At 46.6% G+C, this 17,500-nt stretch overlaps 1 protein-coding gene across 6 annotated transcripts in view; it reads right to left on the bottom strand.

Annotated features, from left to right (window-relative positions):
* The window catches only part of TK2 (thymidine kinase 2), a 44,504-nt gene that overhangs the window by 26,857 nt on the left and 147 nt on the right, over nt 1-17,500 (bottom strand). The window contains exons 1-4 of one of the 6 annotated variants that reach the window (XM_004460909.5): nt 17,261-17,432; nt 16,410-16,447; nt 7,153-7,227; nt 3,826-3,879 (exon numbers count right to left, since the gene is read on the bottom strand). In XM_004460909.5, coding sequence (XP_004460966.1) covers nt 3,826-3,879; nt 7,153-7,227; nt 16,410-16,447; nt 17,261-17,390 — 297 coding nt within the window. In that variant the 5' untranslated portion in view covers nt 17,391-17,432. Of the gene's footprint in view, nt 1-3,825; nt 3,880-7,152; nt 7,228-16,409; nt 16,448-16,595; nt 17,136-17,260; nt 17,434-17,500 lie in introns of those variants that run through there. The other 5 variants (XM_071209134.1, XM_012526124.3, XM_071209136.1 and 2 more) reach the window with 5 other exon arrangements.

Genomic DNA, 17,500 nt, shown 5'->3' with positions numbered 1-17,500 from the left:
TTCATAGATGGTAAAAAATGTTTCATAACAATGCAAGGTGTTGTGATGGGGTGATACATGGGTGCCCTGTACAATGATATGCTTGTTTCTTTTGTAAGTTCACAACTTTTACTATACCCTTCTTGTTTATGTATGTTCATCAATAAATGGTATACTTTAATAAAATTTTATTTTAAAAAAAATTTCATGGGAAGTGGACTTGGCCCAATGGATAGGGCGTCCACCTACCACATGGGAGGTCCGCGGTTCAAACCCCGGGGCCTCCTTGACCCATGTGGAGCTGGCCCACGCGCAGTGCTGATGCTGCAAGGAATGTCGTGCCATGCAGGGGTGTCCCCTGCGTAGGGGAGCCCCACGTGCAAGGAATGTGCCCTGTAAGGAGACCTGCCCAGAGCGAAAGAAAATGCAGCCTGCCCAGGAGTGGGGCTGCACACACGGAGAGTTAATACAACAAGATGACTCAACAAAAAGAAACACAGATCCCCTTGCTGCTGATAAGGATAGAAGCAGTCACAGAAGACTACGACACAGAGAGCAGATAACTGTGGGGGCGGGGGAGAAGGGGAGAGAAATAAATAAAAATAAATCTTAAAAAAAAAAAAATTTTCATTGAGCCCCCTGCAGTCTAACAGGCAAAGTGAGCCTATTAAATCTAAATCAGTTATTATTTTGCATGCAATTATTTGCATATTGTTATTACATATTGTTAAGTGTTTTGTTAATTAATGACTGATGTTGATTTGGACTAACTGTAATGGAATAAGCAAATACACTTGTAAATTTAAATATATAATTTAGTTATTAAATGGTAGTGTTAGTCATAGAACCATTAAGGGTTTAATACAGTTATTTTAGACCAATCCTTTCCAAGGAAACCCTAGCCACAATTTCCTTCCATATCACATATCAAAATTTTAACATCCCCTTCTCCCTTCTTCTTATTCATTTGAATGTCGGAATTTTAAAGCTAATACTTCTCACAGGCAATTACTGCTCCAAAGCCCAAGGTTAAGATAAATTCTTTTAAATTCAGAATGTGGTAGATTTTACACAATTTCTTTTCTGGAGGGCCAAATGAAAATTAAAGTCTTTGGCTGGAATATTAGTATTTTCATGGCATTGACTGAATGAGTATATTGTACATTATTATCAACAAATGATGTTATATCAATGTAAGGATTTATTAATATATTAATTATATGAATTAATAAAAGATCATTAAATCATTTAAAAAATCTGCATCAGCTAAATATAAATCACTCAGAACCTTCCAGTGGCTGGGCCCTAGAGTATCATTTTCATCCTCTCTCATTCTCCCTTTGGCTCAGCTTCCAGCCACACAAGCCTCCTCAGTGTTCCCCAAAGAAGCCAAGCATGCTCCCACCTCAGGATCTTTGCACTTACTACTCCTTCTGTCTGATGCTCTATCTGCATTGCTCACTCCCTCACCTTGCTAGGTCTCTACTCAAATGTCATCTTATCAGAGACACCTTCCTCCACTATCCTATCTAAAATAGAAGATACCTCCCCCCAATATCATTCTCTATCCTCTGTAGATACAAAACACTTCATGCCCCACATCCCACTTGTAACAATCTTATTCTGCTTTTTTTTCCTTCACTTTTTTGCTTTTTCTTCTCTTGGAGCTAACTAATGAAAGTGCAGTGCTCTGCATTACAAACTACAGACCCTCCTAACCCGGTGAAAGAAAATCTCAGAAAGGTGAGGAAAACCACCCTCTTGCCCCAAAGCTGTAGAAACAGACACCTTTCTGTATTAGGAAACCAATTCAGATAAAGTGATGAATTGAGACTATTCACAAAACTATCAATCTTGCTCTTCTGTGCAGAGTGGAAATTTGTGTAAAAATATCTGATTCAGCAGTATTTTTTACATAAACCCACACTGGAAGTAACTATTTGCACTAAGGATACTCAGACTTCTGAGACTGTGATTCTGCCCTATGAAATGTCACCTAAAATCCCTAACATCTGCAACCCTAGTTGTTCTACTTAATAACCCAGCGCTGGCTCCTCCCTGTTTTCTGAAGAAAAGAACTGTTTCTGAGGTTTCTTTGTTACACCCGAAGAGGATGACTGGCATTCCCATTCTTCTCCCACATGCACAGAAGTGAAATTCCTTTCACGACTCTTGAGATTCTTTATTCAAATGAAGACTCTAGGGGGTCTCAGTTCGCTGAAGGCTGCCAATGCAATATACCAGAAATGTGCTGGCTTTTATAATGGGAATTTATTAGGTTAAAAGCTTACAGTTCCAAGGCTGTGAAAGTATCCACATCAAGGCACCATCAGAAGATGCTTTCTCACCAAGCTGCAGCTGCGGGCGATGGGGTACACGGCAATGTCCTCTAAAGATGCCCTCTCTCCAAGCTCAGCTGGGGGCTATCGAGCACATGCAGGGCACACTGCCCACCTGCAGGTCTCTCCCCTCTCCTCCAGGCCTTGTCTCTTCAGCTGCAAGCTGCTCTGTGGGCCTAGCCATTTGGGGGCCTTTCCATGCCTCTGTGTGCCACTGATTCCAGCCTCTGGCCTCGGGGACTGCTCCTGTTTCTGAGGTTTTCTGTGTGTCTCTGCTTTCAGTCGGCCCTTTAGAAAGGACTCTAGCTGGAGGGCCAAGACCCACCCTGGCTCACACCTCACTGAAGCAATCCAATCAACGGCACCCAACTGAATCCGATCAACTGGGTCCCACATCCACAAGAATCAACCAATTTGAGAACATAATTTTTTGGGGTTCACAAGAGACTCAAGCCAACACAGAGGGTCTGTCTTATTTAAATAACATCCTTTTACCTGCCTAAGTTTTTTTCATTGCTTTTATCACCACCCAATATATTATACATTTATTTGTCTTCTGCCTCTCCCCACTGGAATAGTCAGGCCAAGAGAAGAGGGACTTTGTGTTGCTCACTGCCACATTCCCAGAGTCTAGAACAATGTCCGGTACAGGCAATAAATACCAATTAAATGAATGAATGAACAAACACCTACTATGTGCTAGGCAGTGTGCTACGTTCTAGCAAACAATCATGAGCCAAAAGAGACACAGTCCGTGTCCCTGATGGAAATGCAGAGTCTACTGAACCACATGAGGAGATGCCACCTGTGCCATTGCAAATGAGGGGGCAGTGCAGGTTTCAGAGTCCAACATTCAAACCCAGATCTGTCCTTTTCCAGCTGTGTGACCTTGGGCCACTTGAGCAACTTTTCTGAACTGCAGTCTCCTTGCATGAAAATGAGACTAATGGTAGCTATGTCATGGGGAAGGAGCTGAGAATCTGCCTCTCTTTCTTAAGCTCCATCTTGCAGCACTCAGAGTGTACCCACTTCTCTCAAGCAGCCAGAGCAGAGCCACCAGAAGGGGGAATAAAGAGGAAGGGCACAGGGACACTGGACCCCTGCTTACTAATTCTGCCCTTGGGGACAGACAGGTACCTGCAGGGGAGCCAGAGGGAGTCTCTGTCCTTGCACTTGCCTAGTGCAGCCCAAACCAGGTGCTTACCATGGAATGTGGCTACCTGGGTTTTATGGGTTTCTTCTAGAAGGTGGGCGTGGAAAGAGCAGCAGGAGGATACCACGCAGGATAGCAGATGGGCGGTCACTGGACTCTGCACGCCCACCTCAGAGCACCAACATGCTGCCATTTTCCACTTGTCCCTGCACTCTCCTCCCTCTCAGCTAAGAGCAAAGAAAATGCTCAGGCAGGATGCAGAACCAGGCTCATGCTCAGGCATTAGCACTGCTTTTCCCAGTCCCCTGGGGGGGAGCAGAAAGTTGTGGTTCATGTAGGAAACAACCCACTCACCAGAGGATTATGGCCACGGACATTTCTCCACTTGGGCACAGGCTCTGTCAACACCTAGAAGGAAAGAAAACATCAGAGAGCTGCTGTTCCTCAGTTCTGAGCTCTGTGAAAGTATATAAGTGTTGGGAGACACAAAGTGAGAAGGAGAGAAAGAAAGAGAGGAAGGGAGGGAGAGAACCAAGATTCAGCACCCAGGGTGGGCCAAACCGGCTGAGCATCGCCCTGAGGCTGGAGCTCCATCTGGACATGCTGTCCTCTCAAGACTTGCAGAAATGACCTGAGAACAACCCCATCCATCCCCGGATCCAGGCAGAGGCACGCCCCACCCCTCTGGCTGCTCTGGGAGCGGGCTCTCAATCCTTGCTCCCCATGCTCCACCCTAGCCCTTACTGCCCACCATGCTGGGTGAGGCAGGGAGGTGGGAGGAGGCAGGAGGGAAGCTGTAGAGCTCTGGGCTTGAACCCCAGCTTCACCGCTTAGGATTTCTCCCGTGACCTGAGCAGGTCACTGTGCCTCGGTTTCCTTCCTCTCTGTACTGGGCACACTGACAGCTAAAAGCCCATGTTTCTTTTGTACTCTCCCTGTCTCGCTGGTTTGGGAGGCATTCTCTCCCACTGGTCGAACTTGTGTGCACCTTTTAGAGGACTGCCAACTTCTCCAACATGCCGTGTCTCCTGAGACACAGATCTGACCCTCTGTTAGGCATTTCTAGAGCCTCTATCTGCAGGCAGGCTGGGCTAAACACTCAGATCTGGGACCCTTTGCTTCCCCCAGACCTAGTCTGTACAAGCACCTTTCTGGGTGTGCAGATGTGTGCTGTGAAGGATTTAAATGGTGTTCTTAGGGCCAAGATTTTGAGAGTACCCAGATCCACCTGGGGACTTTCAGGAGGACACATGAGCAGGTGCCATAAAGCAATGCATGGAGACCCCTGAAGAGTACCCACCCCTACCCTTTACACCTCTGTGCCTTTGCTCATGCTAGTCCTTCTGCCCTGCATGCCTACCCCATCCCACTTGAGTCAACATTACATGGAAAACTCCTATGCATCCTTCGAAGTCCAGTGCAAATAACCCCTTCTCTGTGAATCATTCCCTGTCCTTCCAACCCCCCCCTCTTCTTCTTCTAGATCTCTCAGCACTCCTTTCCTATCCCCTGAAATAGCATCTGCTGTACCACTTAGACCCACCAGAGGCTGGGTTACAGGCAGCCTTGTGGCCTGGCCCTTAGCAGATGCTCCTTCTGTGGCACCATCACTCAACAAACCTTACTGAGTGCCCACTGTGTGATAGGCACCAAGGATACAGCAAGAGTAAAACCACCTCAACCCTTGCCTTCATGGAACTTTGAGACTACAGGGAAAAGCAGACATTAATCTGAAAACCACAGAAATCAACACATATTTTCAAAGGAACGAAAAAGAGGCACAGAGGGGCCAGAGGAGCCTACACACCAGGGAGGGCTGTGTAGCTGAGGAGATCAGACAGCACTGAGCTGAGGGATGAAGGGTGAGCAATCTTCCTAAAGCCAATAAACAATGCTCTTCAGACCACAGAAGAACCATCTCAAGCGTGTGGCCGCCGGAGCCAGACAGCCTGGGCATCTGGCTCCACTGCATACTAGCTATGTGACCTTGGGCAAGCCAGTTAACCTCTCTGAGCATCAGTTCCTGTCTCCAGAACTGAGATAATAACAGTACCTACCTCATAAGGAGTACTCCTGTAAGTCTAAAATCAATTAGATAATATAAGGAACTCTTAACACAGTGCCTGACATATAGTATTATAGCCATTCAATGTTAACTAGTAGCAGCATTATTGACAATTAAAACATTATTATTACTACTATTGTTATTCATTGACTCCAAGGTCTTCAGTGAGAATGTAAGAGCTTCTAAAGTGCCACAGAGGCCCACAGAATGGAGGAATAAAATATGGATTAGAGTGGACTTACTGATATTGTACTATAAACCTTTTGTGAGTACTAATAGGAGATATTGTATCATTGACGGGGACAAAGTGACCATAGTAATTGCTGAGGGCAGGGAGAGGGAAGAAGAGATGTGATGAGAGGGCATTTTGGGGACTTTGGAGTTGTCCTAAATGATATTGCAGGGTCACATGCTGGACTTTATATATCCTGCCATAACCCACTGAATGTACTGGGGGGGAGTGTGAACCACAGAGTAGACTATTATCCACGTGGTGCAGCAGTGCTCCAAAACGTGTTTGCCAGGTGCGATGAGTGTGCCACAATATGAGGGAGCTTGCTGGTGTGGGAGGAGTGGGGGGATGGGGGTATATGGGAACCTCATTTTTTTTAATAATGTAACTTTTTTTGTGATGTATCTTCAAAAAAATACAATTTACAAAAATGATGGGGGGTGTGCTTTATATGGGAACCTCTTAGGTTTTTTTTAATGTAACATTCTATGTGATCTATTAACATTAATAAAAATTTAAAAATAAATAAAGTGCCACAGAGTTATACTGCTTGGAGCGGATATGAACTCAAGTAAGCCTTCCCTGTTTTTACTTCTATTAATAGAATTAAACAGGGAAGGAAAGAAGGGAGGAAGGGAAGGGATGATCAGATGACTATAAAGAAATGGAAATTTTAGGATCCATAGTGACAAAAAAAAGAGTTATAAACAGAACAAATTAAACCACTCAAATCTACAACAAGCAGGAAGGGTCAAGGTTGCAGGATAGAAATGGTTCTTAAGTATTTGCAAGTTTATTTAATGACTGTTTTTAAAAGGCTAGAAAGCACATTAATTGGCTTATTCATAGTGATACTGCCCTGCTTGCATGCTGACACCTCAAATGTAACACTGGAACATTCCAGCTGTGCTCAATGGTTCTGCCCCTTCTTCTTGTACACCTTGTAGTCTCCCCTCCTAACCAGACTGTGGGGAGGTCTATCCCTGCCCTGCCCAGGACAGTGGCCACAAGCCACCAGTGGTTTTTAAGAAGCTGAAATGTCACTAGTCCAAATTGAGATACACTGTATGTAGAAAATACTCACCAGATTTCAAAGACTTAGTATGAAAACCAGAATGCAAACAGCTCATTGGTTATTTTTATATTAATGACATAGGATTATATTTTAGAAATACTGGATTAAATAAAATACATTACTAAAATTAATTTCAGCTGTTATTTTTTTGCTTTTCTTCACGAGGCTACTAGGTAATTTTAAATTACATATGTGGCTTGCATTTGTGCCTGGCATTATATTGCTACTGGACAGGGCTGGTCTAAACCCTCTCTCAATTACTCCATGAGGCTTTCTCAGGTTCCTCGGACCCTGGTGTGGAGGACGTACCTCAATATCTGTTGCACTGGAGAAGAACTCTAGGCATGTCGTCTTCCCACTGGCAATATTGCCCTCAACACAGATCTGGCAAAAGACACATGCATGTTAGAACCAGAAGTCAAGCACCTGGGGGGTCATCAGGGAATGAGGGCTATGGAAGGGCTCAGGTGACTGGCATTATCGGTTCAGCCCAAGACTTCAACATGTCAGCCAAAAACCCTCTTCAGGAAAAACAAGGTCCTGGGGGTAGTAATAATAAAGAAACCAATCACCCCGCTCACCACTGGTGGCCCCAGACCAGTGTCCGCAGACCAGACCCTGCCTGTGTTAGCACCAAGAGCATCTTCATGCGGCCCTTCCCTAGCCCGATCCCCACACTCTTGGGTTTTAGGCATGTGTCCTGCATCCCCGGCCAGAGCCTCAGGTCCTGAGGTCAGGAAGCATGTGTATGATATCTAGACGCTAACTCACTGCCTGTGCAGAATAAAGCACTCAGCCATTGATCAGAAGGTACTAGGAAAGGGGAGAAGAGAAAAGAGCAAGGACTTGGCTGAGCACACTGTTGTAAGCCAGGCCCTGAGACCTGTGACATACACCATAACTGCACTGAATCTCACCAGAACCTGAGAAGTGAGTCCTAACATTTTCCACAGAATAGAAAAATGAGGCTCACAGAAGAGAATCAAGCAGGGAGCACAACTTGAACCTCACACTGACTGCATGGGGGCGGGTGTGTGTGGGTGTGTATGTGTGCAGACAGCCATCCAGGGTCCATCTATACCAGGGGTTCTTAACAAGGGGTCATGTGCTTGAATTGAAATGTTTAAGAAAACATTCTTCTTGTGGGGACACGTTGGTGTGGGTGTGATACATTCATTAAATAATACACAGTATGTGTGGACTTAGTTAGGGGTCTGTGGTTTTTACCTGACTGGCAAAGGGGTCCGGGGAACAAAAGAGGCTAAGAACCCCTGAATCTACAAAAAAGACCAAGGAGGCTCCTACAAATAAGTCACTGAGGGGAAGAGAGGAGCCTTGGCAGAGGCTCTCAGCCTTGGCCTTGCATTAGAATCCCCTGGAAGTTTTCAGAGTCGTAATGCAGAGGCCACAGCCCAGAACAATTACACCACAATCTCTGAGGGTGGGACTTGGGGGTCAGTAGCTTTTAAAGCACTACAGGTGATTTCAATGTGCAGGCAAGGCTGCACTACACTTTCTCAATGTGTAGGCAGGTTTTCTCAATGTGTGTTCCACAGCACCCTGCCTCCAATTCACCAGGGGAGCTTGTTAAGTATGAGGAGGCAGGCAGCACCCAGACCCTCTGAATCAGACTCTGGGTTGGGGCCTGCAACCCTCATGCCCAGGCATCCTGACAAGGCCTTGCTCAGCAGGGTACCGCCAGTTGACAGAGGCCAAGTTTCTGTGGCGACAGCAGATCACCAGGCAGCTCCACAGTCACAAGAAGACACCCTGGCCCTTGAGAACACACAGGACAGCCCCCAGGGGCACACACAGAGAAGTAGCAGTCCTGCTGCAGTGGCCTGTTCCTTCACACACAGGCTAGAGGCATCCAGAGAAAGCAGCCCCCTTAGACAACCTGCCCTAGGTGCCAGGCCTGGCAGGGGATAGAGCTGGAATTCACACCCAGAGCTGGCAGCCTCCTCATTACTCCTACGAAGGGCCTCCATCACACCAAGATAAAACACTAGATAAAACACGGGGTTACAGTGGGCCAGTCTCACCTCACCCAACCCATATCAGTCTGCGGCAAAGGTCTGCTCCCCCGGAACCCAGGGGATAACCCACAGAGCCGCGCAATCAGATTTCCAGCAGACTTCAGGCGGCCCTCCAATCCCAGGTCCCTCCCCGCTCTCTCCTTTAGAACCCCGAACTACAAAATGAACCCAAGGGAGGGCATGAAAGGGCACAGGGAGACCCCATGGGGGCACGGGTGGATTTCATTTTTGTTGTCTTTTAAGGAAGCAACTTTTCCTCTTCCTCGATTTTTTTTCTTTTTTAAGAGGTTCCAGGGATTGAACGTGGGACCTTGTCCATGCAAAGTATGTGCTCAACCACTGAGGTATACCCGCTCTGCCCTGGATATTTTAAAAGAGCTCAAGCTAGGTATTCTACACAGATTTCTTTTCCTATCCTGTCCATTGCAAGGACTTTAACATGTATTCAGACGCAATCTTCTTCCAAAAGTCCTTCTTCCTATTCCCACCATGAAATTCTGAAAAGTTGGTAAATCTAAGGCCTTGGATAAGCTCAGTCAATCTGCCCCCAATAAAGCAGGTCAGACATGAAGAATCTCACAAAGGTCCCCTGTCATGGAGGGAAGAAAGAGTAGGCAAGGAAAGTCTTTAAAGTTCTTTTTAGAATGACATTTGTGGCAGTTTGAATTTTATGAATTCCAACAAGAGATTATGTTTGTGAACTAAACCCATTTCTGTGGGTGTCAGACCCTTTCAATTTGACTAGTCAGTGAAGCGTGACTCAAATTTAGTTTCTGCCCTTTTGCTAGGTCTTATAAAAATGGAGGGAAGTGGACTTGGCTTAACAGATAGAGCATCCACCTACCACATGGGAGGTTGGTGATTCAAACCCAGGACCTCCTTGACCCATGCAGAGCTGGCCCACATGCAGAGTTGATGCATGCAAGGAGTGCGTGCCACGCAGGGGTGACCCCTGTCTAGGGGAGCCCCACGTGCAAGGAGTGCACCCGTAAGGAGAGCCGCCCAGTGCAAAAGGAAGTCCAGTCTGGCCAGGAGTGGTGCCGCACAGAGAGCTGATGCAGCAAGATGACACAACAAAAAGAGACACAGATTTCCATGTCACTGACAAGAATAGAAGCAGACCCAGAAGAACACACAGCAAATGGACAAAGAGAGCAGACAACTGGTGGGGGGGGGAATAAATAAATACATCTTTAAAAAAAAAAAAAAATGGAGACACAGGAAAAGGAAGCCACCATATTTGACTCTACCATGTGAGAAAGGTCTCCAGTTTCACCCACAGCTGAGCTACAAGGAGAGAAGAGAAGCCCTTGAGAAGCTCAAAGAGTTGAGTCCCAGGGAGAGATTAGCCATATGCCTGATAATGTGCAATTGATCTCAGGAAGAAAGTGGAGCAGCCAACATTGAGGAGGCCCAGTAAGAGACAAGGCCTATGCCTAGTTGTCCACAGCTGAGCTCTGGGAGATGATGGAAGATTGTGGAGGGGAAGGCAGAGATTGGTGGCCATCTTGTTTCACCATGTGGCAGGTGACTTTGATGAGAAAGTACCTCTTAGAGTGCCTTGAGTTGAACTTTTCATGGCCTTGAAACTAAGTTTTTACCCCAAATAAATCACCTTTATAAAAGCCAACCCATTTCTGATACTTTGCATTGACAGTCCTTTGGCCAACTAAAACAGAAATTGGTAACAAAAGTGAGGTTGTGCTGCCTGCAATTATCAAAAATCTTGGAACCATTTTATAAATGGGTGAGGGGTATTTTTTGGAAGAATTGTGAGATGTTTGTTATTAATAGAAAAGGCCTAGATTGCTTTGAAGAGACTACTGGTAAAAATATGGATGATAAAGATGCTTCTGATGAGGGCTTAGAATGACGAAACTGTTACTGGAAACTGGAGGAAAAGCAATCCTTATTTTAAAGTTGCAGAGAACTTGGCAAAATTGACTTCTGATGTTAGATAGAAGGCAGAATTTGAAAATGAAGATCTTGGACGTTTAGTTGAGGAAATTTCCAAAGTAAATGTGGAAAATGTGGCCTGGATTCTCCTTGCAGCTTATAGCAAAATGTGAGAGGAAAAAGGAAAGCTCAGAACTGAATTGCTGAGCACAAAACAAAACAAAACAAAACACTAGAAATTGATGGCTTGGGTAATTCCAAGTTTCCGGAAAACAAGCCCTCAGAGGATAATGTCCTACGTGAGGACTTAACTAAACTTGGAATTTGTAAGTCAGGATTGAAAATGCAGTTATCCAGGAAGGACTTGTGGAAAGTCTTACTGTCTGACGAACTAGACCCATTTCCTGCATGCTAAACCAACAAGCTTTTTGCAAGACCTGTTGAATGCAACCACTGTCAGCCTGGACTAAAAGGGACAGGGAAGGGAGAGACTGAATGAAAAACAGCTTCAAGAAGAAAACCATGGAAGTTGAGATCTAGATTTAAGACATCTCCTCAGGTCAAAAGACAGACCCCACCCATGTGTGTGGAAACAGTGAGTTTGTCCTGGCATTTGAAAATTGTGGATCATCCAGCCTGTTGTTCAGGGAGAATATGGCCACTCCAGACTAGAGAGGTTGGAGCATGTTCCCCAAAGAGAAGGCTGGGCCTGTATGCCAGAGATTAGGGAGAATGTTGCCACAATCCCACTGCACTAAAGGGGTTAAGCCTGTCCCCTGGAAATCTCCACTGTTCTTGGAGGGTAAGGTCTGGAGCTCAGTCACCACCCAGATGCTTGATGAGGGTGGAAGGGAGATAATGGCCGGGCAAGCCCATGGAATGGGTGGGCCCCCATAAGGCCCTGAAGAGAAGACATTGTTCTAAGGATGACTCTCAGACTTTGAAATTTAATGGAGTGTGCCCTACAGATTTTTGGAACTACTTGGGACCTTTTATGCCTCTTTTCCTTCCAATTTCTCCTTACCTTAATGGAAATGTTTATCCTATCCCTGTCCCTCCTTTATATAATGGAGGCAGATAACTTGCGTAGTAAGTTTCACAGGTCTAGAGTCAGAGGGCAACTTTGCCCCAAGACAAACTGCGTGCCTATAACTGATTTTGATGTGATTTTGTAGGAGGCATTGCTACTGAAATGATTTAAGGCTTTTGAAATATTGTGATGTTGATGTGGGCTATGGGTGGGAGGCTCTTAGTCTCTTCGGAGATAACCTTAACCTAAGCTGTCTGTCCTGACTTGTAGTATGGGATGGTGAGAGGTTGCAGCCCTGCCCTTTTTTTTTTTTTTTAAGATTTATTTATTTGTTTATTTCTCTCCCCTTCCCCCCAACCCCAGTTGTCTGTTCTCTGTGTCTATTTGCCGCAGCATCTTTGTCCGCTTCTGTTGTTGTCAGCAGCACAGGAATCTGAGTCTCTTTTTGCTGCATCATCTTGTGTCATTTCTCCATGTGGGCGGCGCCATTCTTAGGCAGGCTGCACTTTCTTTGGCACTGGGCGCCTCTCCTTACGGGGCACACTCCTTGCACATGGGGCTCCCCTACGTGGGGGACACCCCTGCATGGCACTGCACTCCTTGCACACATCAGCACTGCACACGGGCCAGCTCCACATGGGTCAAGGAGGCCCGGGGTTTGAACCGTGGACCTCCCATGTGGTAGACGGACGCCCTAACCACTGGGCCAAGTCTGCCGCCAGCCCTGCCCTTGGTAACCATGGCAACGACTCCAGTACCAGGAAACAGTTTATCGATGCAAACTCTATAAACTTTAAATATTCAGGAAAAATACAAACTAAATGTGCTAAAAGCTTATCTAGAATGTATGAAGTCCATGCTAAAAGCTTACCTAGGATGTAGAAGATATATATGCTAATTCAAACCTATTGAGCACTGAAACAAAGAACGATTTAGCCCTTCCTCTGTATAAAAAGAACTCAAAATTCTTGTTCAGGGCTAGGGTTTGCAACAGAAAGCTCCCGAGTCCGGCCCGCCGTCAATAAACCATTTTCCCTTCTCAAAATCATTCCTGAGTCCTGGCCTTTCTATACATAAATAATTGAACCTCTCTCAAATTTTACAACAATGTAATGAATGTATTTTGCATATGGAAGGAAGATATCTTTTTGATATTCAGAGGGTGGAGTGTGGCAGTTTGATGTTATTTTATGAATCCCAAAAAGAGAGATTATATTTGTGAACTAAATCCATTTCTGTGTGTATGAGACCCTTTCAAATTGACTAGTCAAAATGAGGTGTGACTCAGGTTGAGAATCTGCCCTTTTGCTGGGTCTGATGAAAACGGAGACACAGAAAAAGGGAGCCACTATATTTGATCCTGCCATGTGAGAAAAAGGTATCCCATTTTGCCCACAGTTCTGCTGCAAGGAGAGAAGCCCCTGATACTTTGCATCAGCAGGCCTTTGGCAAACTAAAACATCTAAAAATATTATAAGAGGAGTGAGTGCTTATTGGAGAAAAGAGAGAAAGTGACAAAAGAGAATATATTGCCTATAATTCCACCACTAAGAAATAAACATTACATTTTAGCATATTTCATGTAAGTATTATTGTCTATACAGATTTCTCATCTTTGAGAGTCTTTTGCCTGTTTGTTGCAGGCCTATTATGTGCTAAGGGGTGTCTAATGTGTATTCAGCACCCAGGCCCAGCACTCACAGAGGAAAGGAACAGGCAGGTACAGAAATGGGGATGTTCACATGCTGTGGAGCACACAGCTGGGGTCCTACCACCAGTTGCCCTTGGCTGTTGGGACTTGATTCCAATTTCCCAGGATTATAGCTGACACTATGATGAACCACCTAGCCTTGTTTTTTAAGTAACAATATTTAATTTTTTCTGAAAATAGAAGTTAAACATTCTTGGGGAGCAGATATGGCTCGAGCAGTTGAGCGCCTGCCTAACGCAAGGGAGGTCCCAGGTTTGGTTTCCGGTGCCTCCTGAAAAAACAAACAAAAAAAAGGACAACCAGGGGGAAAAAAGCAAAAAAACAACTTAGGGAAGCCAATGTGGCTCAGTGGTTGAGTGCCGGCTACCCACATATGAGGTACTGGGTTCAATTCCCAGGGCCCTGATACTTCAAAACAAAACAAAAACAAACAAACATTCTCAGTACAGGAAATACAGAGAACTAAAACAAGAGAATAAGAATCTTTCAATGTCAAAGATAACCTTTTTAGAAGATGTATAATCAGAACCAATGGTTTTAGCAAAAAACAGGACTAGGCCCCAAAACTCCCAGCAGACTAGCCAAAACAGACACAGTCCTAAATAGGTTCTTTAGTAAGAACTTGAGAAATGTACAGTAAAAAGGAAACTTGCCCAAATTTCCAACAACTGGGGAATGGATAAACAAAGTGTGGCAGAGTCATACAATGGACTAGTATTCCACAATAAAAAGGAAACAAGAACAACAGAGGCTACATGTAGCTGAACCTCAAAATGTAGCTGAACCTCAAAACATTAGGCTGCTCAGTAAAACAGTCACAAAAGACCACAAATTAGATAATTCCCTTTATATGAAATGTCCAGAAAGGTAAATCCATAGAGACAGAAAGTAGATTAGTATTTGCCAGGGACCGGGGGAAAGACAGCAAATGGGTAAAAGGTTTCTTTATGCAGTGATAGAAATGTTCTAAAAATAGGTTGTGGTGATGTTGTGCATCTGTAAATTTCCTAAAAATCATTGAATTGTACACTTAAAATGGATGAATTTTATTGTATGTAAATTGTACCTCAATACAGCTGTTTGTTTTTTTAAGGGAACTCTACTCAATTTCATTTAACATTCTGAGAACTAAGGAAAAACTCCTGAACCCCCTACCCTCAGCTCCATTCCACCCAAAACCTTCTCTCTGTCATAGACAACCACTATTAACATCCCCACAACTTTTCCTAACCACACTGGGAATCTCTGCATTATTAACTGTTTGTAATATTTCTTTCGTAAGAAATATTTTCCTATAGTTTATTATTTTCATTTGGAACACACATCATATAAGACATACCATGATTTACTGAAATCCCTACAGTTGGATACCAGGTTCTGTTCAATTTTTTGATATAAGATTGTGCTGTACTGACCAACTTTTTGATACTGAGTATAGCAGAAGAGTAGAATAGCCTCCAGTTGGGCCCACTGGGGCCCACCCCTCCTTCATGGTCCACTACCATCTATTCCTGAGAGATCCTTGTCCTGTAAGATCCCTCAGTGGCCCTGGGCATTTGGCCCTCACCCCAGTCCCTTGGCACCACCTCCAGGCCTATCCCAGCTGCCTCTCTGGGGATTGGCCCCAGTCCCAGGCCCGCGGTTCTGTCAGCTTCCAAAATTCCTGCTCGCCCTTTCCTCCATCTGCACATCTCTCAGAGGTCCTCAAGGCAGCCCTTGGCCAAGGATCTCTGGAATCCACCTCAGACACACAAACGCGTGGGGCATCTCCCTCTTCCTGCAGTCCCTACCCCATGTTCTCCCAGTCCTCAGCCAAATGGCTGGACTGTCTCCTTCCCCATCAGAACGCAGGCTCCCTAACAACAGGAGCTCTTTGATTCTCTGAATGGATACAATTATGAGCAGTCCTGGGCCTGAACCACTTCCTCCCGGGTGCTCCACTCCACTTCCTACCTACTGTGTGCCTGGGGCGTATCAGGTAACACCTGGAAAGCACTGAGAACAGCCTGGCTCTCATGGATACTGGTACATCAATAATATAACAATGCATTCATTCCCATCCAGCTCAACTTACCATCACCCCCTTCTCCTTCTATGGTGCCCGCTGTCCTTTCCCACCCCATCACTATTTTCCCACCCCATAAACTTCCATAAACTTCAAGCATTTCAATCCCCAGGCTTCTCCACATGACTTCAACTTCTTTCCAGGCCCTCTCCATCTCCCTGAGCTCCCCAGAGGCCTGCCAACACCTTCTACCCTCTGTATACCTGTTACCACCAGCCAAGCCACCCCCTTCCCAGCCACAGGAGCTTCTGTAAAGAACTGAGCCCCTGGACTGACGGTGCCCCTCACCCAGCTAGCAAAAGCCTCCAACAGCCCTCTGGTCATGTCCCACTTGATGTTCCCTGACCTTCAACCTCAAACCAGCCCAAGCCCCACTCCAGAGCCAACATCTCAAAGTCACTGCACCGGGCTTAACCCATGGATTCTCCCTGATTCCCCACCCACCCATCAACCGGAGCCTGGGGTCAGGGGAAGAGGAGGTGTCAGCAGTCTTTCACTCTAATCCAGAGTGCTAACCCCCAACTCCAGGTAAAACCAACCTTCCCCTCACAGGACAAGTATTTTTCAAATCCTTTTTGTAAATTTCATCAAGCTTAGCAATCCAAATCTACCTAAAGGATCTAAACATACTCCCACCACAGTACCTGTGTAGACATGAGAAAGACATCCAAGAAACTGGTAACAGAGGTGGCCTCTGGGAAGGGGCTTCCTTATCCCTGCAGATCCTCTTGTATTTCGTTTTTTCCTATGTGTGCATATTCCCTCACTCCCCTCCTCCAAAAAGGAAATATTATCCTCCACTAGACCATATATAAAAGAGGGACTTACCACTGATTTTTTCTCTTTTTCATTTTCTCTGTCTTTATCTATAAAAGAAAGGAAATCGATTTTTGATCTTTGTTTTAAACTCACCCTTCTTTGTCCTAATTTGCTAACCCACCACAAAAACGGGAATGGTTATACTTGGTCCAATGACCCCTGGGAGCCTCCAAGGGTGAAAGGAGACCGACGCACCCCTATGTGTACCCGTGGGGGACTCCACCCGCAGCTGCCTGGGTCCTCTTGCCATGTCTGGACCCTACTGCGGTCAGCTTCTTTCACCTCATATATTACTTTCCATTTTCCACATATTTTATATTTATGAGGTCCTCGTTGGGCACAGGTGAGAGGGCAGCAGACCCAGGTTTCTCCTCTAGGCCCACGACCGGCATCGCTGCCCACCGGGCCCACAGGTGGCCTCTGAACTGCCCGAGGCCACTGAACACCAGAACTGAGCGCAAATGGTCGATACCATTTCTAAAGAAGGGAGCGGGAGGACGCCCGCAGCCTAAACCACCCACCACCGCGGTGCACCAGCATCTGCAGGGGCTGGTTAAAAGATTCGGACCCGCAGTGGATCGGGGGGCTGGAATCTGGGCCTAGCGGTTGCGAGCGACCCCTGCCCGCGGCAAGGGGGGCTCTTTCGGCTCTTTAGAGCCCCTCTCCCCAGCCGGGACCAAGAGACAGGCCTGCAGCCCCAATGTCGCCGCCCGCGCGCCCCCGGCCCGCACCCCGGGTCCAGGCCGGAGGCCGCCCCGCCCTCCCCGCGCCTCGGGGGAGGAGTGTCGGACGACGGCGAGCCGGGAAGCGGGGAGGGCCCGGGAGCGCAGAGGCGACGGGGAAACAAAGAAACGAGTTACCCGGAGGCCAGGCCCGGCGCTGCGTCCCCCGCGGCCCGGGAGCCGGGACGGAGCTCGCAGGACGCCCGCGCCCCGGCCCCGCGCGGCGCAGCGCCCGGGCCGCCCAGCCCCGCAGCGGCCGCAGCAGCATGCCCCGGCGGGCGGCCCCGGCGCTTCCTTCCTGGGCGAGGCCGCCGAGCGCGGCCCCGCGGCAGCACCAGCCTCCGCGCAGCCGGGAGCGCCACGCGGGCTCCGCCGGGC

The sequence above is a fragment of the Dasypus novemcinctus genome, chromosome 18 (genome assembly GCF_030445035.2).
Source record: "Dasypus novemcinctus isolate mDasNov1 chromosome 18, mDasNov1.1.hap2, whole genome shotgun sequence".
Lineage (NCBI taxonomy): Eukaryota > Metazoa > Chordata > Mammalia > Cingulata > Dasypodidae > Dasypus > Dasypus novemcinctus.
The sequence above is the reverse complement of the archived record's forward strand: the minus strand, read 5'-3'. Positions and strand labels throughout refer to the sequence as shown.